Source organism: Gavia stellata, chromosome Z (genome assembly GCF_030936135.1).
Source record: "Gavia stellata isolate bGavSte3 chromosome Z, bGavSte3.hap2, whole genome shotgun sequence".
Classification (NCBI taxonomy): domain Eukaryota; kingdom Metazoa; phylum Chordata; class Aves; order Gaviiformes; family Gaviidae; genus Gavia; species Gavia stellata.
The window spans coordinates 36052422-36079816 of NC_082637.1; the positions used below are offsets into that span (position 1 = coordinate 36052422).

Genomic DNA, 27395 nt, shown 5'->3' on the forward strand with positions numbered 1-27395 from the left:
CTAATGAAGTCTTAAGAGAAATACTTTAATGGTGTTGATACTAAAGGGAGAAAAAAAGCATTCAGAAAGCAATGTCAAATGAAAATATGCATTGGTTTTATGCCACATTTTTATAACAAATTCTTAGATGTCAACAAAACAGATCTTATTTATATTCTTTTTTTTTCTTTCCGCAATAAAAGCTTCACCTGTCCTTTTATATTTATATTGTATGTTACTTTTTTTTTGCATGTTCGTGTGCATAACATTTCTGATGCCAAATTAAGCCAATGTAATAAGAAATTAAATTACAGCCAGTGCTAGGAGTAAAAGAAACACAAGCATATAATACATAAAGGTAGTCATCCTTTATGTCCATGCTTTGGTTTTTCTTTTAAGAGCTACATATTAAAAAACAAACTAAAAGAATTATCAGATAGATAGTTTAGCAAAATCCAAGGATGTGCAGGACAACCTTAAAAAGTCTCAAGCCTAACAAATAGAAGGTTTTGTTACGTATGGTAATTTTATTGACATATCAGTCCATTAAGCTGTGCAGAGGGACACAACAAATTGATTCAATCTTTAAATATCGAAGAGACAGAAGACTTCTGTTTGTTTTATTACAAACACATGCAAGATAAACTGTAATACCATGGTCAAAGATATCAAAATTGTGTGTGGTTACAGGTATTTCCTATGCATCTTACTTCTCGGGGAGAAAAAACACTTCAAGTAAAAAAACTTCACTTGATTATAGGAGGCTTTTGAAATTATTAAATGCAAATGATAACTTACTTCTGGACACCCTCACAAGTTCTGACACGTTGAACACTCCGGATTTTACAAAACTGTCCTCAAGGTACACTGAAAAAGATCACAATACCATAGTCAGTACAATGAGAAGATTAATAAATAACTATAGATAAGTTTATACACCAGCTAGTAACAGTATCAACAGAATCCCATAACTATAACACACAGACCAAAGTACACTGAAAGCTGATCACAGAATCTAACACGAGCTGAAATTCAGGCAGAGGTGCAAAAATCCTTGAGGAGTTGTGAGAAAGCAATTTTTTAATGTGTGTATGAAAACTAACAAGCAATACACTGAGCTACTAGCTAACCATCCAGAAAATGTCTAGAAACTAGTTCCTTTATTAGTATCTTCAATTTTTAAGTCAGTATTGAACTAAGAACTGTATCATCTGGACTAAGCAATTTCACCATAGAGCAGTCCTGTCCTTGCATACATTTCTGCTAAATAGATTATTACTTAACTCTTACCCTGCTGATAGCGACTTTACACTACCACCTCCATTACCAAATCATCACCTCTGAGGCAGATGAAGGTTTTACTATTATTTCCAGTAAAAGCAGGAACTGGGCAAAACATGCTGAATTATATATCTAGAAACCTATGTTTAAGAAACCATATGTATTATTGTTTTGGCTTATGTTTACTTGTTCTAAGATAAAGGTATATGACATACTTTCCCTGCCGGGAAAATCAGGCACAACTTGGAGTACTGCAGTGAAACAACAGCTGATAATCAAGACTTATCTCAGCAATGTAACTAGATAACCTTACAAAATGGGAGCTGAGAAGCCTGGCTTTCTGTGGAAGTCTCATATCAATAATCACTGCATAAGCTGACTTGACTGAATTTGAGACTACATGACACCACAGCCCTTACAGGTAGGAATGACAACCATTTACCAACAGAAATATTTAGATCTGTACTTGGTGCACATTGCTGCTCCAAGAGTATTGCTTTTTTATTTGCTTTCATGTGAGACAGTGCACTAAGAAATTCTTACTGTGGTTTCTCTAGTCTCCCTTCTGAATTAACAGAGCTTTTTTCTTTTGGAAATACACTGTCAATTTTCTATTCCAAATGTCTGAATGAGTAAAAGCACTCTAAATGTCTTAACCACCAAAACAAACAAACACATAAAACTGCACCTACTGGAATATGTACTGATTTGGAAAACAATGGTTCAGTACTATTCTCTTTCAGTTTCTTTTGGCAGTTATTGCTATCATCTTCAAGTAATTTAAGAAAACACTGCCACTATAGACAGAAAAGTGACTGTAAAAGCAGTACACTTCACTTGAGAGACCTGTCCTTGGTACATCTGGAGAAATCTCTACTTACTTTTCAGGGTCAAACAAGGAGGGCAGAGGCAAGAAGAGCGGTTTTCATTGCTTACTAGCAGTCTTACTAGGCCCACAGAGCCACCTCACCTTAGCACCTCTGATGTTATTTACCAGTGCAGGTATAAACAATGCACCTGACAATTCAAGCTGAAAGAATGTGAATGCATCCCACTGAGCATACTTCCTGGCATCTGTATTATGCTGTTACACCTATAAGCAAATGTCAGTCTTCCCCAGCTAAAAAAACCTTCAGGAGCAAGTACAGTGAGCATGCAGAGAACCGTAGGCCTGTGGGATCATCCTGACCAACGTTATGCCAAAGCCATCACCTTCTCACCTTCCAGTCAACGTTACTTCATACAATATTCCTGCTTGCCACTTCATACGATATCCCTGCATGTCTTTATTTCCACTAGTAGCTCTGCAGGTCTCCCTCTCTTTTTTCTTCACTTCCTTTCACATTCCTCTCCCTCTCATTTTCAACAAATTCTCTCCATATCCATACTTTTCCCTCTCTTATTGTCCCTCACCTGGATGTTGCAGGCCTCTTTGCAACCTTATTCATCTCCAGTTTCTAAGAAATAACCTTTCTCTTTCATCTTCTGCATTCTCTTGCACACTTTTGCTATGTTTTTTGTGTGGAGGAAAACATGAAATGGCTTCTCAAATATTTACTTCTTTATCTGACAGAACTTGGCATACCCATATCATCAAAAATTGCAAAGAGTTAATGTCTTTTTCCCTTCTTCCTCAGTTTTTGTTTCTTAACCTAAGAATGGGCAAGCTGGATGAACGCTAATAATTCCTCCAACAATGGAAATCTTTCCCTTCTCTGCCTATTTCTTCCAGCAGGAACAGTCTGAAGTAGTACGTGGAAGGGAGAATTCCAAAGAAAAATTTGGTTCTTGATTTTAGTTGGCCTGTAAGTGAAGTGTGGCTTAAAGCCAGTATACAAACATGCAGCCAGCTCTGGAGCTGGTAATGAGAGAAGACTGAACTTCTCTGCTGCTTATCCAAATACCAGTACTTTGAAGCACAGCTTCTCTCATTCAAGTTAGGCTAACTTGAGAGAAGCTTTATCCAAGTGTAGATTAGTCAAGCTATCATTACAGTGAGAACAAGCCCCAAGGCTCATATTAAAAAAAGAAAATGCCCATGTAGGACTTTATATGTAGGAACACAGATGTATACATGTGTATGTGCACACACAGAGAGACACACAGACACATGAGTGTCTTCAGTCTTCTCTCATGAATTCTTAGTTTTTCTCACTGGCAATACTGAGAATACCCACATAACATAAAGAGCAATACAGTGTGTTTCACTCCTCGTGATAATGAAACGGAAGCAGGGAAAAAATTCTGCCACTGAATGGTACCACTATTTATCACCTCCTCACAGAACGATGCATTGTTGACTGATGGATCACTCTTTCACCCAGGTTTCACCTGCCGTGGATGGTCCAAAAATACTGATACCCACAGATACATGCTAATGCTTTGCCGGTATTAGGAAAGAGAGGGGAAATGGCAGCTATTGTCAATCTCAATAAACTTAAAAAACAGCTTTTTTTTTTTCTCTATGTAATGTGACAAAATATTATTAAAAAATTGACACAACAATAATCCTGAGCCTTATGTTCTAACAGGGATGGCGGATTCCAGCAGTGCCTCCAAGTGCAGAAGAATAAACACAGTATGTTCAGTTCCAGAACCAGTGGACTTCAACAGTTTCAACTAGTTAGGAAGACAATCCGTGGTGGGTATGTTACAGAACTGTTCTTGGCTCCCAGGTGTGCCATAGGAAAATGTTTTGTGCCGTTAAACTGCTGCAATTTGTTGCAGAAACATGCACTCTACATACTATAAAGGATAAACAGCAAGACAGTATGCAGCAGGACAACAGTGTAGGACATTTTGACTTTATGGTGTGAGACACTACCTTTTAACTTGTGAAGCTGATCTCCCTACCGAATAAGAGTTAACATTCATATTCACATTATTACACTGCATGCAAAAAAAATACGTGGTGATACTCCATATGGTATAGGTCTTACTAGTTTTTTGATCAAGCATTCCCTAATGCACTGCTTGCATTAGCATGTTAAAGAGCCTTAAATTAGCATTTGTGGTGTGTGTTTCTGATCTGCTTAGTACAAAAACTAACGCACTTGATAACAGTCTATTGTTGTATTCCTCATAGAGGATTTACTGTATCTTTTGATGGTCATGATAACACTTTGCTGTCTTTATTGCTCAAACCTAATATAAGCACTGAGTGTTGTCATTTACTAAAACTCATCTTGCTTGAGAGGTGACAGTCTCTGAAATGGATTTCACTAGTTGTCATTATTCTTAAAAATCTGAGTTCTACAAAAAGAACATTTCTGCCAAAACCAACATAGTGCAATTATGTATAAATAGGCAGTAACTTCCAATACCCATAAATAAGAGTGAATTTTTTTGTGTATTTCCTTTTAGTTTTTGTACAGGGTAAGCACAAAATCCGTCTTCTCTCCTTACCTTTTTACGGAAAACTCCTTTCTGAAAAATACATTTTCCAAACAATACTACAATGACCAGACCAGTGCCATCAAGGATGAAATGTAAACAGGTAAAGCCAAGCAGCAGTTCTGATAAAACTCCCTTCATGCAGTCAGAAACCTTCAGTAATGCCTCCAACTGCTGTAGAAGTTGTTCTGTCCTATCCCTTATACATCTTCCATTCTATTCCTGTGCTGTGCCCTTCAAGAGCCGAGTTACACGTATAGCTTTTAACCATACTAAGACTTAAAAGGGGGGAAAAAAAAGTTGTTTAAACCTGCTGAAAAATATTTTCAGTTTGCACTAACATGTACTTAAAGGGCTTGTTCTCACATTACTTAAAAGCTTACCAGCGACGTCTGGCTTTACAAATCTTTAACCAGCCTTTTTTATGTCTTCTGATTTAATTGTACTTTTACGAATAGAATGCCGGTTTACATTCTGGTGCGTATCAACTAGTGCCAAAACATAAAATTGCTTCCTGGTATCATTAAATATCTAGTTTTTTTATTGATACAGCCTTGATTTTGAGCAACTTATACAACAGGAGTAAGGATCCAATCAGTGCAGGAAACAATTTCTATTGCTATCCTTTTATTTCTGGATCCTTAAAAAGAGGAATTATACAGCAGTAGATAGACTTACTAGCAGTGAGACAGGTTCAACATCAGGAGCTACTGTGAAAAGAAAGGCTGGAAGCTTCAGCCTGGTGTACAAAATACTAGCAGAGACCTGTAGCTTGACTTTAAATTATGCAATGTAATGTTCTGGATGCTGCTACAGGTTTGTTTGACTTCTAAAACTGCTACAATTAAAGATTAAATCATTTCATTGCATAGCTTCTTTTGCTTGAGTCTTTGAAAACTGACTTTTTAAAGTTCAGCTCTTGCTGCTTTCTGCAATATCTAACTTCTACAGGAAGCTCTTTAATTTCAGGAGGAATCCTAGTGGCATACAGCTACTAGTCACAGTCAGAACTGGTAGTGAAAAATTAGTCTCACACTGTTCACAATAACTTAACATACAGACAGCAGACTTGCAGTTTGTTTTCTTATGGCATGCAATTTGAAGCCAGTATCTTAAAAAGAATATCAGAAACAGGTTCCCACTGAACCAGAATTTCTTACAGGCACTTAAGGGTGGATAACATGAGCCAAGGAGTGACACAGAAGATTTCAGTGATGATGTCATTTGAAACAGTTGAACTAAGATCTGTCCAGAGAATGAGACTATTTTGGTTATTGCACAATTGCCTCGGCCTTGTTGCATACCCACAGTTTGTTTTGGTTTTTTTCTTGAAAGTTGCAATGACAGGACAGGAAACAAACGTTGCAAAAAGATCCCCTGACTCCATTGAACTTTTTAGCACAATAAGGAACTAAGAAGCTGCCTGTGCCATTTTCAAAAGCAAATGAGATTTTCAATACTCTCAAGTTAATAACCAGAACTATAATATCCTTCAATGCTGCAGTAATTTGAAGAAGTAAACACCTGGTTTAATGGACTCTGGAATCCATGGACTGGAATCCAAGAAGTGAGTTGCCCTGAAACCTTGCAAGAAACAGAAAGGGTAACTAACACAAATGCATACTGCCTTCCACTCCAGAGGCTCTCAGGTTATACACAAACGACAGCCAAGATTTAAAAAGAGGTTGGGGGAGATGCTTTTTAACAGCTTTAGGACTAGCAGGTACCAAAAAGGAATTTTCTGGTGCCAAAGCAGGTTTCTGGAATTCTAACTGGTAACATGAGAATTTTTAGAAAATTCTTGCTCTGTGCCTGCTTTGAAGTAAAAACCATTGCGCTCACCATTGAACACAATGGCATCAGAAGTGAACACGGCATCAGAAGTGATCACAGCATCATTTATTTACACAGTAGGTTCATAAATCAGGCTAGCCAACGCAAACAAAAATTCAGAAGTAATCCTAAGCCAGTAGACAGTAGTAATTACAGTCAACAGTACACCAAACTTCAAACCAGCATGTAAGGCCAAAACCTCTTCCTCTTGGAAAAAGGGGCTGTACAATCTGCGCAGGTTTCTGATTGTCAAGATAGCACAGCTGTGCACTGCCCCCAGAATGCCCCACCTGGCTCAGGGCTGAGAGGCTGACAAGGAAGAGTATCACCTCTCAATCACTGGCATTACTAATTCATAGAGCATTTGGGAAAGGGAGAACTCCACAGAAAAATCAAGCCCTGACCAAACCCAGCCCTGTTTTATTTGAAGATCACTATCTGAGACAGCACAGCTGCAGGCATACGGGAAACAGCAAGCACTTCAGAATATCCACTCCCATGCTGAAAAAACGAGGTGAATATATGTTTGTTTAAATATAATTCTGTCTGAATCCCCAAACTGCTACTATGGCATCATTGCTTCCACAAGAAAAGCTGCTTACAATGATGAGGCCAGGGAGAATCTCTTCTACTCCTATTAATTAAGGGGCTAATTCCCCATCCACAAGAGAGTAACTTGCAATACAGTAAAATAATGAAACCATCTGTGTTCTGAGTCATTTAAAACTCAAAGACATTTGCTTATTGAATTTCCAAAAGAGAGCAAAGGTTGAGACCACATTACTCTTCAGAGGTTATTTCTGAATCTACACATTCTAGAACTTAAAACTGAAATACTTCTATCTAAAACAGTCATATATAGGCAAACTTATTACACATTTCTTAGGGCTTGATCCAAAAAGAATGTTCTCCCTATGGCTGCTAGCCCATATGAAAGCACAAAAAAGCCTTTGGGGCTCTACAGCTGCAGGAGAGATTTGCATACTGAGATATAGGTGAGGCTAGTTGCAAGATTTTTGGCAACACCTTCTTTAATTAGGAAAAAAAGAATAGATGGTGATTTCACTCAGGTCTTCTTTGGAAATGGCTCCCAGAATAAAATTTCTGGTGAAAATAGATGGGGAAAACCAATCCCAGAGCAGTGAGGCTGGGGCTGGGGATTCACATACCTATGCCTCATTCAGATTAAGGATCTTATCACTAGATGAATTCCCTGACAACATATCACAGGTTACTGTGTAGGAAAGAAGAAGGGAAACAGTGGGAAGGAATGAAAGGCAGTGAGACAGTTGCTCAATCTCTCTAAAAGTGTGTCACCCTATATAAGTAATGTAATATTCATCAGCACACAGGCTCAAACCTGAGTCATCTGCATTCCTCATTCAGCCCTGACTGACGTTATAGAGTCCACAAAATTTATATGAAAATATTCTTTGGACCAGCTAAAGTGGAGTACATTCTTTCAGGAAAAAAAAACCTAGCAGCTCCCACTTGCTAGGAAACATAGCTCTAATAACCTCTGGACTCAACTGCTTCGATAAAAGCAAAAATCTGAACTTGTCTTCCCTCGCCAATGAGGTTCATAACCATCTGTGTCAGATGCTTAGGTTTCCCTCACACCTTTTGAAAAGTTACCTTTTGTATTCCCCAATGCTGGACAAGAATAGCTCTGAAGTCTTGAAGGGACTCGTACAAGAAGAGACTATTCTCCTCCCAGCTCCATTCAGAAGACAAAAGATGAAGGACATGAAGCACCAGTACGAACCAGTATCCACTCCCTCAGGTTTCCAGTTCTCTTGGTTCCTCAAATTGTATTCAACTGTCTATTCTATCTTATTGTCATATCAACATAACATTTTACTCTATCAGTATTGCTATTTCTTACTCTTATTTTAGCAGCTTAAAAAGGCTGTGTTCAAAGATTTGAGCAACACAGCAACAACTGGACACAGCAGTGTTAACGCTGGTATATAAATAAATCAGGTCTGTCAAGCAGCAACCTCACACCAATGGCAGCTAGCAAGTAACCTTATTCATGTCAAACATTTGTGGCCAGCAGGCAGTAAGTAAAGGAAAGAAAAATAAAGCAGAACAAAACCTAGAAAATCAAAATTACCAGAAGAACTGGCTAGTAAGGATTGTATCACTGGAGAACAAATTGTTATGGCTGGTGTCAGTATCACTAGCTTACTAGTAGTTCTAGAGGTTTTTCTCTTTTTACTCACCCTCATAATTTTCTTGGGCCTCACAGATGAACTTACTGAAAGATCACTCCCTCTGTATTCAGTATGTATCCTCCCACACCTTTGCAGGTATTTTGAGACACAGGTTAAGGAAGGCTCATTTTTCAGATTTTCTTAAGCTATGTAAAATACCTATGGGACTTGCAAAGAGCAAATAACACAGCATTACACTGAAACTGCCACGCTAGGTCTCCTTCAACAGTCTGCCTTCAGCAGTAGCCCTGAGCAGATGCCCAGTAGAATAGTAAGAAACAGGGCAGGCCTAAAGTATTTTGGTGGGTTTTTTGATTGGTAGTGTCCAAGGCTCCAAGTATTTTCAGGTTTAAAACTTACTAATCCAGGTGTGCCTCCATCTGTTTAGTAGTCCTCAATGGACCCATGGACAAGTCCATTCTCTCTTTGAAACCATGTAAACTTTTAATAGTTAGCACCGTGCTAACATCACATAAACTTTTAGATATTTCCAGGAACTTAATGACTGATGCAGACAACAGCAGTGTTCAAACTCTTCTCTCTCAGTTCAGTTCAGTTCAGTTCAGCTCATCTATCTGTCTGGAACCTACTTAGCAATCCCTGTGGAGAAGTGACCTTTACAACCCAGCTCTCAGAAAAGCAAGCTTCATTCTTTAGCAATATACCAGATTAAAGTTACAGAAAAATAAAACTTAGAGCAGGATATCCCTGGGTCTTGCTACAAAAGCTACATACCACTTTCACCACAAGCTACACCATCTTAATATGGTATTATGCTATCAAAGTATTCAGTGTATTTTTAGGAACATATTGTAAAGAATTCCAGCAAGTGCTCTTGATGTTCTTTAGTTTGGCAAGTGACATTACCCTCCCTCCATGGTTAAGACAGCAAATTACCAGACACCCTAAAGAATGCAACAGTCTAGCCAAACCTAGAAAAACCCACTTTTAACACCAGCAGCCACGCCAACTAGCACTCAGTTTCCAACCTCCTCTTCCTTGGCAATGTCTTTGTGAAGGTAGTGGCATCCAAAAGCTAACAGCACCTATCCCTTGCCAACGCCCTGGCTCCTTGACATACAGGCATCAGACCAAAACATGATAGAAGAACAAACCCTCCTGGCACTGCCAGTCCGTGTGCTCCTGGCTTGAGATCGAAAACAAACCTCAGAGTGGATATCCTCTGGGGCTCTGACAGAAGTGACTGCCTGGTTCTAATAATAAGACCCATGTGAAGTTTAATAAGAAAGAACAGGACAGCAGTCCTTTTCCCAGACAAGCTGAATGGAGTGCAACTTCTTCTCACTCTCCTGCAGAGCCCCAGAAGCCCTGTATTCTGCAGTCCCACAAACCTCAATGCTTTCTCCCTGCCAGTTTAACCCCAAGACAGTATCACACAGGGAAGCTGAATGACGCTAGAAGTTCATGTATCCTCAAACACACAAATGACATTCAGTTATGCCTCTGTCTCTGCTTAAATGAAGGGTTTCAAGGGAAGCAAGGCACAGCTTCCATTTTCTGTCCCCACTTGGCAGCAGATAAAGGAATAATACTGCCAGCAGTGACTCCAAAGCATGAAAAAGTGTTATGCTCAAATTTCAAGTAGAAGGTTTCATGATGAAACCAGCAACAGATTTCTCTGCCCTCTCTCTCCCTCTACCTTCTTGAACATTGGAGTTTGCCAAACATCGGGGCATCTGGTCTTACCCCACAAGGCTGCCAAAAGAAAGCCTATATAGTTTGTCTGCTGCCCTCCCCAGGGCTCTGTGCTGGCAGCAAGATTACTCCTTGCTGGAATAGCCTGAGGTTGAGACTGAGGGTTGGTGAGACTGGACTCAACAGAGGATATGATCCTCACTGGTGAAGTATGTACTTCTACCTTCCTACTCTAAATGCTAAATGGTACTTTAAAAACAGAATTTTAAAATGTGTGGAAGGTGAGTTTCCAGACCCTGCCTTCAGCTTCCCAAACACAGAGGCTATAAAGGATCCTTCAAAATTTTGAGGGGTAATGCATTTGGCTTTTCTTGCACTCACAAACAGAGATATTCTAAAACAAAAATAAATACTCTACAGCTCAATGCTCCAAGTTTTACAAAACTGTGATTATCTGTGAAGAAATTTTTCAGGCTTGTTTTAGGTGTAAATTTGCTGGTTTGGGTTTTTAAACCAGTATCCTACATAATCTATGTCATGTATTTAATTAATAGAGAAATAAAAGCCTACTCATACTATCCCACACAGTTTGGAGAGAAACAGCATCGAAGTCTCCTGCCAAAAGTGATTTCAAGACTGCATCATCCCTTGCTTAAAAAAAAAAAAATAAAATAAAATAAATAACTTCAAAAAGAGCTTACCACATGATTTGACTTGTTCTGCCTTCATATCTCTAAAACATATCTGCAATCTTCCAGTAAATGTTTGTGGTTTTCTATTACAGGAACATGGCTTTTTGTATAACGATCTATGACGGTTCTTCCATTTTTGGGTATTCACATGAAACATACATGACATATTCCACCACATGTAGAGAATCATTTGATTGTATGCATATTACAAAACTGTACAGCCACAATGCAGGCTGTTTTCCCTAATGCCTGGAGAGATCCAGAAAATATTAATGTATATGTAACAGCCCAGCATCACACAATTACTTCTTGGTTAGAGTGTGGTTCATTTTGCATTTAGAAAAACAGCAAACTGAGCTAGTTGCAGCTTATTTCAGACAGACACTTCTAAGAGCTGAAATCAGAAGATGCAGCATGATGGTGGTGGCAGGAGTCACTCCTTGCTCATTAAGAAGTGATAGTATGTCTGTCACACTTGTTTGTCTTACCCCAATAAAATCCACAAAACAACAAAGATTTACAAGATTTACTAGCACAGCCCAATTGATTAGGTTAAATCCATGGTCTAAATAGTGTGAAATAGCAAAGGGATTTGATTTTCTCTTGAATTTTTATTTTTAGAGAATCCTTGAGAGGACTGTTTACACTAACATGTCTCTCAAAAAAATTCCAAATTTCACTAGCATAACCCATTAACAACATGTTCAAAAACTGCTCTGAGCTGATGTGAAATATATAAAAAATATATAAAAAATGAACATATTTGCATTTTATAATGCACGTGCAAAATAAAAGTAAAGAAGCTAGTAGCTCAGGTCACAGACTTTAGAGGTAGTTCAATTGTGTTTTGTCTGAGATAAAAGAATAATTGTAACATTTGAAGACTTTTATAAAAGTAAAGTTATTTGGGATCTTGTCTCTTTACTCCTCTGGCCATCCTCACTTATGAAATTCTAAAAACCATGAACTGAAAGAAAAATTCCTTAGATTAAATCACTGTTGATGAAACTACAATTGAGGCATTGCCAGTTTAAAAGAACTAAAATAATCACAGCTTGTCCTGCTTATATGTACTTACCACTGCAAAATAGGATGCTGACCAATTATGCTCTCTTTAACTATTAACAGTAGTATCTTTGTTCTCAAACAATGTCAGATGCACATGTTCTGGAACTTATATTTACCTGGTGGATTCTTGGCAGGATCATTGTGGCTTGGACTTCCTGGTTGTCCAGAATCTATAAAGAAATGAAAGAAATGTTTTACTAATTTGTTTTGAAAGTATCTCACAAACCTCCTTCAGTATTAAACTAATACTTAACTTTGTTCTTTAAAGGTCATTTCCTTGACTTTCTACATGAAGGCATTATTGAACAAACACACTATATGTAACCCATTTTATGTAGAAACAGAAACATTGTGAAAGATGCAACGATCCTCATAAAAGGAACTCAGATCACTGAATAAGGACAAGAGAGTCATTCAGGTAAATACTTAAGTTGTAAACACACCTACAAGGGTACCTTTTCATTCCCTTTCTCTCCATCCCCCAAATATTGCATAATCAGTAAAGTAGAGTTAGTTTCTTCTCAGGCAATGACCAGAAAGACATACTGGATCAGGCAACTAATGGTATTTGCAGTGATGAGTCCTGTTTCTTTATCCTTTCCTTAAAGCACAAAAATTGCATCTAATGAACCAAGAGGAGAATGCAATTTTATGTTAACACGCTAAATAATAAATGATATCCTTATTCATAAAAGCAGTTGCTTTTAAAACTATCTACTTTTTGCTGTATTCCCACACCAATAATATAACAAACCCCTGCTCTACTGCAAGAAATTGTGATTAACAAAGAAGTAAGACATGACAGACACTCTTATGCAAAGAGAATAAGAAACTAAATGAAGCACAATCATTTGTTCTGTATATAGGTATGTGAAATGGAGCAGTTTTGCAGTCTGAATAAAAAATATCCACTTTTTTAAATGTAGCAGTGCTTGTTAGTAGCACAGGATCACCAACAGATTGCATCATAGCACTACAGAAATTGCTACTCCTAAATGGACCCCAGAGGGAAGACAGAGTTCTTGAATGCATTGCTGCTTACAGAGCCCAAATTAAAGAAAAAAAATATAGAAAAGGAGAAAATTACATATCAATAAATACTTGTCTTTCAATCCCCATCACTTCTTCTTAAAGCCAATGTAGCCCTCCACCTAGAATGAAAGATTTCTTCCACCTGCTACAAGAAGTTCACTGAAATCTGTTACCATCTTTTATGTAGCTTAGCAAACATGGCTTGACACACATGTCTCTGAAGCAGTTTAAGTTAACACAAGCTTGATTCTACAGAAGATATTATCCAAGATGGAAATCCATTTCATAGTTCAGGTTCTACTGAATTCACCTGAATGACATTTGTCACACAAGGCAAGCATCTGGGGATCTACCAGAGTACTGGAAGACCAAGGCACATCTGAAACGCAGTTCCGATGGTATTAAGAACACAACTAAATTTTCCAATACTGAATGAAATCACTCTTGCACACAATAAAATACACATTGGATAGTGAATTTCACATGAAATTTCTTCTATCACCTTCTTCAACCTTAGGTAGGAAGAATGACGGGCAGACCCCCCCAGTCAGATTCTGCACATCCCATGGTTTGGGCACTTGGGTACTCTTAAGAGTCCCACTGTACAGCACAATATGTAGCCATTCAGTATGCCTTTTCATGACAAGATACAGCACATCCCTTTAAAAAATCAAATCAAGTTAATTTGAAAACTCAATCAGCTAAAAGAAATGCTAAAAATACGATGCTTCTCTGCATATGGACCTTTATATGGACAAAAGTCCTTCTTCCTGTGTTGCAATGGGAAGGTTCACCCTGCAGGGAGTGAACTTTAATATTCTTCTAATAGGCATTCTCTGCTTCTGCAAACCATACATATTATTATTTAAATTACGATTATCAGAGAGGATTAATTTTACACAGCAATGGTCCAAGTGTAGAACTACTGCAGATGTGTGGCTAAATGAAGTGTCAATTTGGTAGCAGATGCACCCAATAAAGCTTGGACAGTGTAGCTTTGAAACTGGATTAATGAGGCCTACCAGAAAATAGCCCTTGAAGTTTCCTCCTGTTAAAATTCACTAAAAAGATGCACAAAGTAAGGAATATTTTTTAGCTCTTGCACAGTAATTTGCCTTTATGCCTACTTTCTCCTTGTCAACATGGCCACTTTCTGGATCCAGGATTTAAAGACTGATGGTAGTTTAAACAATTCTTTTTCATTTTATAATAAGATAAACTTAGCAAAGAATTTTCCAGTTATAGGGATAAGCAGTTGCTAGTTATTATAATTTGCCAGTCAGACTTAGCTTCGTTTTATATTTAGTACTTATCAATCACAATTTTTACAGATTGATTCTCACACAGTGTTTTGAGCAGTAGATGCTACTCACATATTTGCCAGTGGGGTCTCAATGGTCTTGAGAAAGCAAAGCATTATTGTAAGCCGAATATAAGAAGCAACTTATCTAACCCTTCACTTAAAGCAGTTGAGAAAGCAAAGAATTGTATTCTGTATTAGAGTATCAACCCATGTAATTCTGCACTTGAAGCACACAGAAGCATCTCATTCTCAGGATGAAAGACACAGACCTGAGAGGCCTGTGATGATCCAATTCTCTTACCAGTGTCAATAATTATAAAGCCCTGTCCTGATTTGATTGGATGCAAATAGCCCGGCAAAGTACAAGAGAACTGTGATCATTATAGGAATAAATTATACGAATAACTTGATTTATAAGCAGAACATTGAATGAAAAGAGACATCGGAGCAATGCTCTTCTAAAAGAGGGAGTAAGAGACATTTTTGGAAAGCCACAGAAACTAAGAAAGCAAAAAACATGTTAAGACACTTTAAATCTTTCTTTGTCCTCAACTGCACAAGATCACTAATTAACAACATGAGCCCTGGGTTTAAAAATTGCAGGCTTTTCTTCCAGTGTGACAGAGGAAGACATAAACCAGACTCATTGTCTGGCTGGCTGGCCTTGCATTCAATTTTCCCACCAAATAATTCTGTGCACATTTAAAAAAAAAATACTTCCTAAGCTAGAAGTTGTAAGCAAAGCTATACAACTAGTAGCAAATAAAACCCCATCAGGTAAACATGATGAAACTGAAATTTTCAACATTGTCATTTAGGTAGCTCCCAACTGTAAGCTCCCTTAGTTTATTCATTTTCTTTGGGGTTTTTTTGTTTGTCTGTTTGTTCTAAAAAACTCCTTCTTAAATTTTACTGTCAATGTGCTTTTCTTAAAAAAATTCTTCCGCACAGATCTCTGAAGTACTTATCCTTATTTGCTACAGTGCAAAAGCTCACCTACATGTACCATTTCCACAGAATGTCTTTTATATACACCTCACAACTATGGTGAGCGTATCTTCTGCTCTGCTCTTCTTGGTGCTGACTGCTCCAACAGTCAGCATTTGATGCCTTGATAAGTTATTGCCCCATGGATGAAGAGTTTATACAAGAATGGTTCAAGCCAGCCTTTACTCTTATCTGGTAGATATTCATGTAAGTCTGATACACTTTACGTATAATTTACCATGATTCAGCATGGCTACCACCAGGACATTAAAATTCTTTATCTCAAATTACTTTCTTTTAGAAGACGGTATGAAAGGATGAATCAAGAAGCTGGTATATTTTATAGTGAATTGTTTCCCATGTCTTCATTTCAAGGGGTCAATCCCAATGAGTATCTGTGAGTGCAGGCAACTCTCGCTGCAGCCAGGGTTAAGTAAAACTGACTGTTGGGGCCTGCTGCTGGCGAGAAAAAAACATTCATTTCCCTTGCCGTACATAGGGAGAAAGGTGCTGCCATGATACATGACTCTTGGCTTCATAAGGCAGAGGGGAAAAAAAAAAGCTGATGGTTTGCCATCCAGTGAGGGACAAAGTGCTCCCTCCCTCTGCACCACCTTGGCTTTGACAAGCAGCAGTATGAAGGATGCACACCCCAACAAAGACAAGAAAGTCACACTGCTGTTCACCAGCTTCCTGAGGGATATTTAGTATTGCTCACCTCAGCAGTCTAATCTTCCATTTTTCAGCTGGTAAGAGAGGATACTGTCTTTAAAAAGTAAGTTATGCTATGCCTCCCTTATGCCCCATACTGTACAAGGAATTTTGCTTTTAAGGCTCTCTGCATCAGCATAACATTGAAGGCCTTGAAAACAAATAGAGGCAGAATCTGTAAAAAGAAAAAAAATACTTTCCTGAGCCATGCTTAGAAATAAGCAGATTCTCCACAGGTGTCACCCTAATCAAATAAACTTTCTCAGTGGTTTCAATGAACACATTTCATTTTTCGTTTGCCACAGGCTAGGAGACAGCCTTTGCACTCAGTTAATCTCAGCTGACAGACATTAATTTAATCATTCACCAGCATGTAAATACACCCTTGTTCTTTGATAGTCCATGATTTGTGTATGGGGGAGGATAAAGAATCAGAGAGATGTGGCACCATATAAGTGTCAGTTTGATGCTGTTGAAGCCTTCACAAACCTATACGGCATCTGACTTGACAACAGACAGTGTCACTACCATGAACAACAATCACAACTACTTCCCAGACTGTCATCTTTCAGGACTACATGGCCACCTGACATCACAAACTTGAGACAAATGGTTGTATCCTGGAAAATCACAGTATCACAAGACACCCCACTCTGGTGGGGACCTGAGGAGGTCTCCAGTCCCAGCCCCCGCCCCACGGAGGGCTCAGCCGTGGGATCAAACTTGGCTGCTCAGGGCTTTACAAAGTCAGGGCATGTAACCCCTCAAGGATGGAGACAGCCCAGCATCCCTGGGCCCCAGATCCACTGCTGGGCTGTCCTCATGGGGAAAAGACTTTCCAAATCAACCCTCCATCTTTCAGACTTCTAGAACATCATCATGGTGCAACAAAAAAGCAAGATAGCTCCCTCTACTCCCAAGCAAATAACATGATTAGAAAAAATCAATAAAGCAAATAAATAAATAATTTAATCTGTGTACTTTGAATGATTACCATTAATTATTATTTTCCTAATTTTATTACACGCTTACCTTCTACTACCTACAGTATTTTACCTTGACAACACAACTGATTGGATTGATACACTTCCCAAATACTTTTAACGATTTAATTTTGCAAAAGCAACATCTTTCATTCTATACCATTTCTATATCTGATGACCCTGAATTATTGCACTATTTTATAAGCATTATTCACACCAACTCTAGTGATACGACAGTTTGTTTATGGTATAAACAAGCTGAAAATGTTTTATTATATTGAGTATCCCGTGAAATGATGCTATAAACATGCAAGTGGAATTGGTGCAAGTGTCACCCTTTCTTTCATAAGTATGTTAACTTGAGGGGGGACTTATTTTTCACATTTTCATAGACCACTACATTTAATGGAAATACTTCCCCTGAAAATTTTGGCTAACTGATTTCGTATAGTAAAATGCTCACCCCCACTAGCTAGCATGGGTCTGTGTTTTGGATTTGTGCTGAAAACAGTGTTGATAAAGAAGGGATGTTTTAGTTATTGCTGAGCAGTGCTTACACAGAGTCAAGGCCTTTTCTGCTCCTCACACCGCTGCACCAGCGAGTAGGCTGGGGGTGCACAAGAAGCTGGGAGGGGACACAGCCGGGACAGCCGACCCCAACTGACCAAAGGGATATTCCATACCATATGGTGTCATGCTCAGCATATAAAGCTGGGGGAGGAAGAAGGAAAGGGGGGACATTTGGAGTAATGGCATTTGTCTTCCCAAGTAACCGTTACGCGTGATGGAGCCCTGCTTTCCTGGAGATGGCTGAACACCTGCCTGCCCATGGGAAGTGGTGAATGAATTCCTCGTTTTGCTTTGCTTGCCTGCGCAGCTTTTGCTTTACCTATTAAACTGTCTTTATCTCCACCCACAAGTTTTCTCACTTTTACCCTTCCGATTCTCTCCCCCATCCCACCTGGGGGGAGTGAGCGAGCGGCTGTGTGGTGCTTAGTTGCCAGCTGGGACTAAACCACGACATACAGCTGGTAGTACATGAGCAGTGTAGACAACTTAAGTTAGACATTTAGGTGCAAGTCATGGGGCAGTGGCATTGGCTCCCAGACAACACTGCACTGGCAAACCCCATTGGCCATGCAAGGAAGGATTGCTTATTGCTCACCTTGCAGAGGCTCTGTGGCATCCTCCAGTTTTCCGAAGACATACCATTAGCTTTGATCCGTTTGCAGACCTGGTTTCCACAAATTTAAGCGAGCGTACCAAAGAAATCTATGTGCAAAGGCTCTTAAGCTGACACAGAAATAACAGTCCTGGTTGCTATTGATATGAGGTGTATTCAAATCTCAAGAAAGCCTCAGTTCCTCAGTGCAAACTCCATTTTGGCAAGTTATCCCCACTGCTTTTTGCTCCCTTCATTAGTTTGCGCCCAGGAGGCATGGGAGGGACCTCTTGGGAGACCAGAGCAGTGGCAGGAGCTACTCCAAAGGCTGGATGTGCTGATCCTACGAGGGCAGGCTTCATCAGCACCCACAGGCCACACCAGGAGCCATGAGGCACCGTAACAGTGACCTACACTCTTCACCTTGAAAGGGTGCTGCTGCCCAACCTTCACCTACCTGAAAAAGGCAGTGAGGAGCAGAGCTGACTGCTGGCCCCAGAAAGCTACGGTATCTATCTGTGTTGCCCTTTGGCTCAGGCAGGTACGCAGGTTTTAGCCCAAGCAGGCCTACCATTTCACAAAAGCCTTCAGGGCTCAGGCATGGAGGTGCTTCCACTGGGAGACAGCCAGCCCGCAGGCAGAAGCTGGGCTGTTTTCATTTTGGTTTGACCCTGTTTGCTTTGGAGTGGGGACATGGCAAGAGCTACTCAGTCATCGGCCGACCCCTTTCAGCGCACTCCCCCGCACCCTCCCACAAGAGACAAGTCCGCCTGCGGCTGGCACGACGGGGATAAACCCCGCGCCTTTCAGCAGAGAGCCCATCCGTCCCCGTGGGACACGCTTCCCGGCCCCCACGGTGGGGGCCTGCAGCTGGGCTGGCATCACCACACAGGGGGTGGTCAGGCCGATCCCACCAGCCGGGCGCCCGCCATGCAGGCTGGCAGCGAGGTGGCTCGTCATGGTTCAGGGCGTCAGAGCCGTGCAGGTCACGGAGGGCTCCCCGCTTCACCTCCCCTTTTATCAGCAGCTCAGATCTGCTGCTGCCAAGTCACCCAACCTGCCATTGTTCAGACTGTTAACTTTTCTTCACAGTGTTTTAATTAGGTAAATAAAAAATGGTAATTAAATCAACATTACGTAATGTGTTTCTGATTTGTCATCTCATTTAAATTAATTAACTGACTCAGCCCTTGTTTAGTTTTCAAACTGCCCTAGTTAAGAAGTGGAGCTCTGGGAGTAAATCCAGTTTTCATATAGCTGAAAGTAATTCAAGGACCTAGAAGCACGTACAACCAAAACAGCGATAAGCATAGTCAGCTTTTCAGCTTTATGTCCCATGCACAGATTTATCTTTTTAGTTTAAATTCCCTTATTTGTTCATGTAAAATAAATCACAATACTTATTTATTCAAAATATTTCTTATACAATTTATAAAGACCATATGTTGCTCATTTTGAAAACTGAAGAACTTTCCCCAGCTGTGTTATAAGGTAAGTTGTGCATTGAATATACACATATTTTATATGTGTGTGTATATATACATATGTAGGCACACACGCACATACACACACACACACGCACATTTTTAAGTTAAGAAAAGGGTTATTTTTTTTCATGGCCTGAAACAAATGTTTCCCATACTTCATAACATTAGCTGAGCTCTTTTTTGACGTGTCCGTTAAGAAGAGACTTACATAGGTATCTTGCCACATGTGGATGAATGTGAAAGAATGAATTTTCTTTCCAAAACTTGCTGGGTTCAGTAGGAAAGGATGAGATATGAACGCCTGATTTTATCCATCTGGCAGGTAGTGTGGATACCAGCTATACTCAGAAACATTCAGAAGTTGTTCTTGGAAACCAAGAAACCTTTTACATTAAGGTGTGTATGATAAAGGGCTTTTATTACAGATTCTTCAGAAAATGAAAAGCAAAAGGTAGAACACAGTGAAAAATTTACTTGGGTGTTTAGAGAAGAAAGAAATTATATGATAGACTATATTAATGAAAAAGTTCATATTTGCATGTAAAGAATAGGAATTTGCTTGCATATACCTTCAGCCAATTAATAAACTGGCCACTTAGTTATGTTGTGAAAGACAAAGGTTGACCCTCACCTTCATGCAATGTATGAGGGTCTAAGAGCTTCTGCGCAGATCCTGGTTTGATGGAAGTCAATGTGAATTTTACTACTGACTCCCATGCACTCAGGATTTCATTTTCTGTTGCCTTTTAGGGCAGTAAAGCAAAAAGAGTTCAGGGAGATAAAATACACATTTCCACTACATAAGGCAATATTTTTAGGCATGAGATAATGATGACATGACTACAAAAAAAATCAGTTTTGTTCAATATGAGTCTCAGCCAAAGGTTTTTAAAATCAATGGGAAGTTGCTCCAGCGAGCTTTGGATGAGGCACTTCATGGTAAATTACAGTTTAAAAGTACAAAAGAAAGCATAGTTCAGAAAATACTGGATAGGACTGCATTTTTTCATCGAAGTGCATTGCATCCTCCACTAAAACATACAGCAATAAAAGCTGGATTCTTCAGCTTTTCAGAAAGTTACAATCACATGCTACTTCACAAGTCTAAAACATCACCTGACAAAGAACCCACAAAGTAATTTACAAATATTAGTGGAGGCACACAAGGCCTCTCTATTATTTCGTAGACAGAGATCTCCTAAAATGCTAAGTATGCCACCACACTATACGCTAACTGAGGGAAATAAACAGCAATTAAACTAAAGTGCTGGGGTTTTACATATCATGGAAACTCCAAAATTAGACTAGAGCACTGTAGTGTTTAGTATTGCTTCAAGCCAGCTAAGAACAGCATGAGGTAATACCTCTGCCAGTAAGTATAACTGTGTTTAGAAGCCCAAAACAAAATTAACATTTTCTCTGAAACAGGAGGGAAAAGGCTTAATGATTTGACAACCTGAGCATCATTGCAGTGTTTCCAAATACTATAACATTTACCCAAGGATCTCTCAATTTTCATCTATGATCCACAATACTACCACAACTGTTTTCATTTCAATTAATTTCAACTTTTATGACTGGTGGTAAAACACAACCTTTAGCATAAAGGATATGGAAAACACCAAGAAAATACCCCAAAAGAATGATGGTTTGGTTTTGGTTGGTCGGGTGGGTGGGTTGGGATTTTTTCAACTGCTGCCTATACACTGCTGATTATTTCTTATCTTGAGATTGCCAGTTGATGCTATGCGCAATTTTAAACACTGGGATATTAACTTACATCTAACAGAAATGGGGCATAAGGAATGCCATAGTTCTGTATATCCTTAAGTAACGTATTTTTTATCAATCTTGTTTATGAGAGCAATGTCTCAAATGGCAGTAAATACACCTAATTTGTAGGTTATGTTACCATATTCTTTATAAATTGAATTGCTAATAAACTGCTATAAAAATTCATAGACAAAATATGCACCACTTTGCCTGTCTACATTCCCACCCACATACTATTAAAACAAACTGTGACAAAGAAAGATTAAATCAGTGGGCACTAAGTAGGTAATGTACAAGAACTTGCTGAGAAAAATCACCCTACCTTTTCATATGAGTGGTTCATAAACTTGACTGGAATTGCATGTGTGCTCACAGCCACCATGTTTATTTTCAAGCATATGCAAGTTGGTAATAAACAAATAATGAGAAGAGAGAGTGTATAGAGTACTAAAGCAACAGTGAACAGAAAAAAATCTGATCAACGCATTGTTTTTCTCTCTACTTTGACCTCTTACAGTAGATAAAAATTAGAAGTACCTAATCATATGGTGTGCCACAGGAGAACTTAAAGTGTAGACCCGACTAACCCATAGAAATGTATGACTAACCCAGTTTTGGGTTTTGGCAGGGATGTTCTGCAAAAAACACAAGGGATTTTTTTTTTAAAGCATGTAACCAAAAAAGAAAAAAAAAGTATCCTGGTTTAAATCTTGTCTTTCACATTTTAAACAAAGCAATTATAAAGAACATTTTTCCCACAGACTTCCTATCTCCTTATTAGCAATAGTACTGCCATTGCAGTCATATTGGTCAAAAGCTATAAAAAAAATATTAAATCCTATCCGACCATGTTCATTTGTGCCTTCCGAACATAATTCTGTCATTTTGTGGCTAATATCACATGGGAGCATCTGCTTTGTAATTCTGTAACTTTCACTGTATATTACACATCAGCATATCCCTCACTAATGTATTTGCATCATCTACGTAGATGAAATTCCCTGACATAGGTACAATACCAACTTCAGTTCTGCAATCAAGATTTTAAAATATGCTTGCTGGTTCAGTATACAGCAGAGGCTGCTTTTGCTCTTTGTATTTCAATTTATTTACTAAAGCTGGCACACATTCTTGTAGTACCTAAGGGTATTACACACTTGGAAAAAGGATACTACTTTTTATCTAAAAAAACAGACGTAGGGATTAAAATTCCAAAGTTTTTATTTTTATTGCTTACTACCTTTTTTGGTTTGCATGAGTAAAAATTGAGTGCTAATTAATTAAAAATAAACCAACAAAAAAAACCAAAAAACAAACTAACTCAAAATTCTTACTGCACCCGGTAACTTGCCAGTGCCTTGAACATTATTTAACCATCCAGAGTTTCTACAGCTTATTTTCTTACCGCTCTTCCACCACAGCAGGACCTTGAGAAATCCATCAAGTCTGATTTGGTCTGCTGCTATAAAAAAAGTCTTTGGAGTTAAAAAACCTTGTACAAATTTACTGAAAATACAACAGAAACTCAAGTTTCAGTTTGTGGCAGAGAGCAAAAGGGGTTGCACCACCCAACAGCTCCAAGACATGAAGCCAGAATGAGTAACCTTAGACATTCAACACATCTACTATAACTGCAGGAATTACATTCTTATTAAAGGCCCTTTTTTACTTAAAACCTAACCTTCTGCTGGCTAAAGACATAAGATAACATTTAGCCAAACAGTCCTTTCCATTTTAGTAAGTTTGTATATTCATGTATCTGTCCATGTGTGTGTGTGCGTGCACTGAAATTATAGCATATAGCTTCAGGGTTATCTTACTTATAGATCAACATTTGGGGCTTTGTAGAGGGGAAAGTCTAATGAGTTAACTCTCTTGTGCATTACCGAAAGAACAGGAACAAATGTGAACAACAGCACCTTCACAACAGCATTTCTTACAGAAATATGTCAGATTCTTCTAAAAACTTTGTAGCAAAAAATAGCAACTTAATATTTGCACTGTCCTCCTTCTGGGAACAATACTAATCATTTTTCCCCTTGTGCACTCACATAGCAGGTTCAAGATTCAGTTCAACATCTTATGTGTATTCCAGCACTTCGACAGCTCTGCACTGTATTTTTCCTGGACAAATGGGTTAAACTCACTTGACCTGAAGGAGTTAGATGAGACACACAGTGCACTGCACAAAAGTTTGGCTTTATGCACTGTAATTACAGCAGACCCTTTTATGACTTATTTTAAGCAGATGACAATACTTCAGTGGAAACCTGCAAACTTCTCAGATTTTGCCTTACCTTCCTCCCTTATGCCTGTCCCTCCCTGCCCTCCACAAATATGTATCTTGTGCGCTTCTGGAAAAACATTCTTACAGCTCCCTTTCTAGACCAGCCTCCTTTCATTGCGGTTGCTGCCAACACTTCAGAGCAGTGTAAAGTCAATCCGTCTGTGCTGCTTAAGCAACATAATGTGAATTTGGAGAAGTGCACAAGGCGAAGACTAGACTTCATTCAGATCAGCCTACCTTTCAGTAGCTCAGGTTTCCACGCAGTTGCTAAAATTTGCATTGACATGCAAATGAGTCCAATTGGCTAGTTAGACAATAATCTTTACCCTTATGGACAGTTAAAGCAAGCAAACCTCCAAAGCCCCCAAATGCTTTATGTTTTAAAGCAGTTTTCCAGGAGATGCTGCACATCTGAATATCAAACAGTATCCCTTTAATGCCTGCTTAAAAGTGAAACATGAACAACAACAGAGCCTTTTCAGGCTCAGTATCAGTAAGGGCAAGAACATGAGAAAATCCAGTTCTCTCGTGAAATTCACCTTGGCCTAGGGCTGTGTTTCTCCACCCAGTGGGTGTGACTGACAGGCAAGCCTTGCGGAGGGCCCACTAGTCACACCTCACACTTGCAGAAAACAAACCAAGAGAACCACCACCACAAAAAAAAAAAAAAAAAGGCACTGATCCCAGGATGCAGCAAGGTTAAGAAGCCTGCTCCTCAGCCTGCCCCAAGCTTTTCCCAAACCCTCTCCAACCTGAAGCTGTCCCATGGCAACATATGCTTTTCACATGATGCTCTTCTGTTCACTGGCACCAATGCACTTCCACGGTGGGAGCAGAACAGGGGGATGTCACCTACCGGCAGCAGAAAAAGGCAACGTCGGGGCTGGTGACAGAGAGCTCCACCAGCAGCAAAGCAAATACCAGAAACCAAGAATATGCCAGCGCATTTTTTGGCTGATTTTTCCAAAGTGATTCTGGCATTAGCATTCCTACATACACAATTGTTCAAAATTAAGTTCGCTTAACAAAGTTAAACCATGCTCCGTATCAAGCCAGTTCATCTGCTCTATGCTTAAAGCCCTGTGTCCCCCCAGGAAACACTAGCATTACAGTATGGCCCCTTTCTTGTATTTTAATCAAATGAACAATCAGATCACTTCCATATGCATAGCTATTGATAACAACATGATGTAAGTATTCAGGAGATGGAAACGGCACATGAAAACACATTGCCATGACAATAAGAATAAAACTAAAGCTTTATACAAAGTTTAGTCTACAGGTTACCACAGTTTGTTAGACAGTATGTGTATGTATATGGGAGACAGACCAGAAAACATGAATCTAGGAAGACTGTTAAGCTTGCAAGCCTACACTGTCTCCCATACACAAGTTGGCTCAGTCACAGCAATTTGGGTATCTTTGCACAGCTCTCACTATACCATTTCAAACTATATGCCACAGCCTAACATTAAGTTCAAGTAGAGTATAGGCAATCGCATGAGGATCTCTGAGCAAAGGCATATGTCATCACCAAAATAATAGCTGCCTTCCTAAATTTATCAGCATAAATCCATTTTAATAATCAGCAGATGCAAAAAATGTAATCAGTATGTTGCAGCATTTAAAAAAAAAAACACTAGGCTAAACATACATAATAAAAATCACATGTTAGGAAATAACATTTATTAAGCAACGAGGCATTAAAAAGAAGTGCAGGGATTATGGGGCAGAACAAGGCAAATTCTCTGAACTGTATCTTGCCATGAGATTAGTCGGGGAGAACCACCATAAATTGAGGTATCTGGACTATGTGTTAAAAAACACTTTTTTGTATGTTTCCATAATTCATCCAAGTGTTCTTGCAGACTGTTGAAATATGTTCTCTCGACATTGTTTGCAAACTCATGACCAAGACTGGAATGGTTTAAATCATTAGAAAGTCAAGATAAGTTCTTAGCCCAAATGACAAATACCTTACCATCTTAAAACCTGTAAAAATGAAGTTTATGCCTCTTAGGAAAGACCATCTTCTTCTTACAGGGATTGCAGACCAATTTTAACAACCTGTACACGCTGAAGACCCTTGGATCAGATGACTACCTGTGTTCAGTCCCTGCTAACAAAAAATTCAAGGTTGATGGCCTGCAAGGGACAATATTTAAAACTGAATTTTGTTCTTGTTCACACATAAGCATACCCACTGTCCTTCCTTCTGCAGGCCAGATTTGTAAATTTCAAGGTCACAAAATAAACAGCAGCAATCAAGATCATCTGGCTGATTTCAGGCATTCCCAGGAGAAAGCTTCCTGAAATACTCCACAAAATCAAGCTCTGTGAAAACTCTGCAGTGATGTTTCACCTTCAGGTACCTGAGAAAATGACTATCCCCACCCTGGCACTGAAGAACATCCAAAACATTCACCAACAAAGAAACAAAGGTGCATCACTACTCAACCTTCATCATTCCTAACGCTCCCTGCTCAGGGGGCAAATATAGTTAGCAGTGTGTAGGTCACAACCCAGCAAAGCACACCTGGTAGGACAGAGACAGACAACCCTCCTTCAGAATAGACAAGTAATAGTAACAATTGCCATCCACACTTACAGAGGATTCTTCTGTTGTGTTACTAAGAGCAGAGGGCATACATGTGAGTAAATTACTCCCTGGTATGCAATGAATTCAGAATATGTGTCTTTGTGTGTGTGGAGTTAGAAATGGTTGTCCACAAGCAATGTTTGACTCTAGGAAACACGCTGTTATTCCACTAATGACACTGGCAGCCCTTTTACTCAAGATCTAGGTCTATGATTAACTTTAGGAATAATACTGTATATGAAATTGTTAAAGATTTACTCTAAGATAACTTACAACCACCTGTATAAATGAACAAAAGAACTAACAACAAATTCTTTTCCCTACCTTCTCTTTGCAATCTCTCTCTTCCTTCTTCCTGCCCCTACCATATGTCTGGGAATATTCTTCAACCCTGCAACCTTCTCAGTGTCCAGGAAAATACTTGCAGTTAAACAAACTAAAATCACTAAGAACTGTACAGGTTTCTTGCTCAACTGTACAAGAGACAATCAAATGCTGCTTTTTATGAAGGGGCCTGTTGCTGAAAGGATCTTTCTCTTTTTTCTCTTGCTTGTTGATATTACTTTAAAGAAACACCCTCTCTTTAAAGGTGTGCAAGGTAGAGGAGAGGCTGAGCAGATGATGAATAAAGTGAATAGTCTCTTTTGAAGACTGACTGAAATACGAAGCTGTGCTTTGCAACCTGGGCTTTGATGAATCATCTGAACAGAAGGCTTCCCCTACAATCGTGCAATTTTACAACTCACGGCCAACAGTCATGCTGCATTTATGGCTACTTTTATCAGCCTTAGTGTTTAGTTAAAAACCAGGAGATTAAAGCATTAGATGAATATCATAGTCGTGATAAGAAACATTACAGAAATAGAAGTGGTAGTTATATTTTCCTGCTTCAGCTTCACAAGGTGGAGAAAAGCTGAACCAAAATCAGGCAAATAAATTTCATCTAGGGAAAA

At 39.1% G+C, this 27395-nt stretch overlaps 1 protein-coding gene across 8 annotated transcripts in view; it reads right to left on the bottom strand.

Moving 5' to 3' along the window:
* Window positions 1–27395, bottom strand: part of NFIB (nuclear factor I B) — a 284093-nt gene that overhangs the window by 65336 nt on the left and 191362 nt on the right. For all 8 annotated transcript variants that reach the window (XM_059833888.1, XM_059833885.1, XM_059833884.1 and 5 more), the window contains exons 3-4: window positions 12235–12288; window positions 778–846 (exon numbers count right to left, since the gene is read on the bottom strand). In XM_059833888.1, coding sequence (XP_059689871.1) covers window positions 778–846; window positions 12235–12288 — 123 coding nt within the window. The remainder of the gene's footprint in view (window positions 1–777; window positions 847–12234; window positions 12289–27395) is intronic.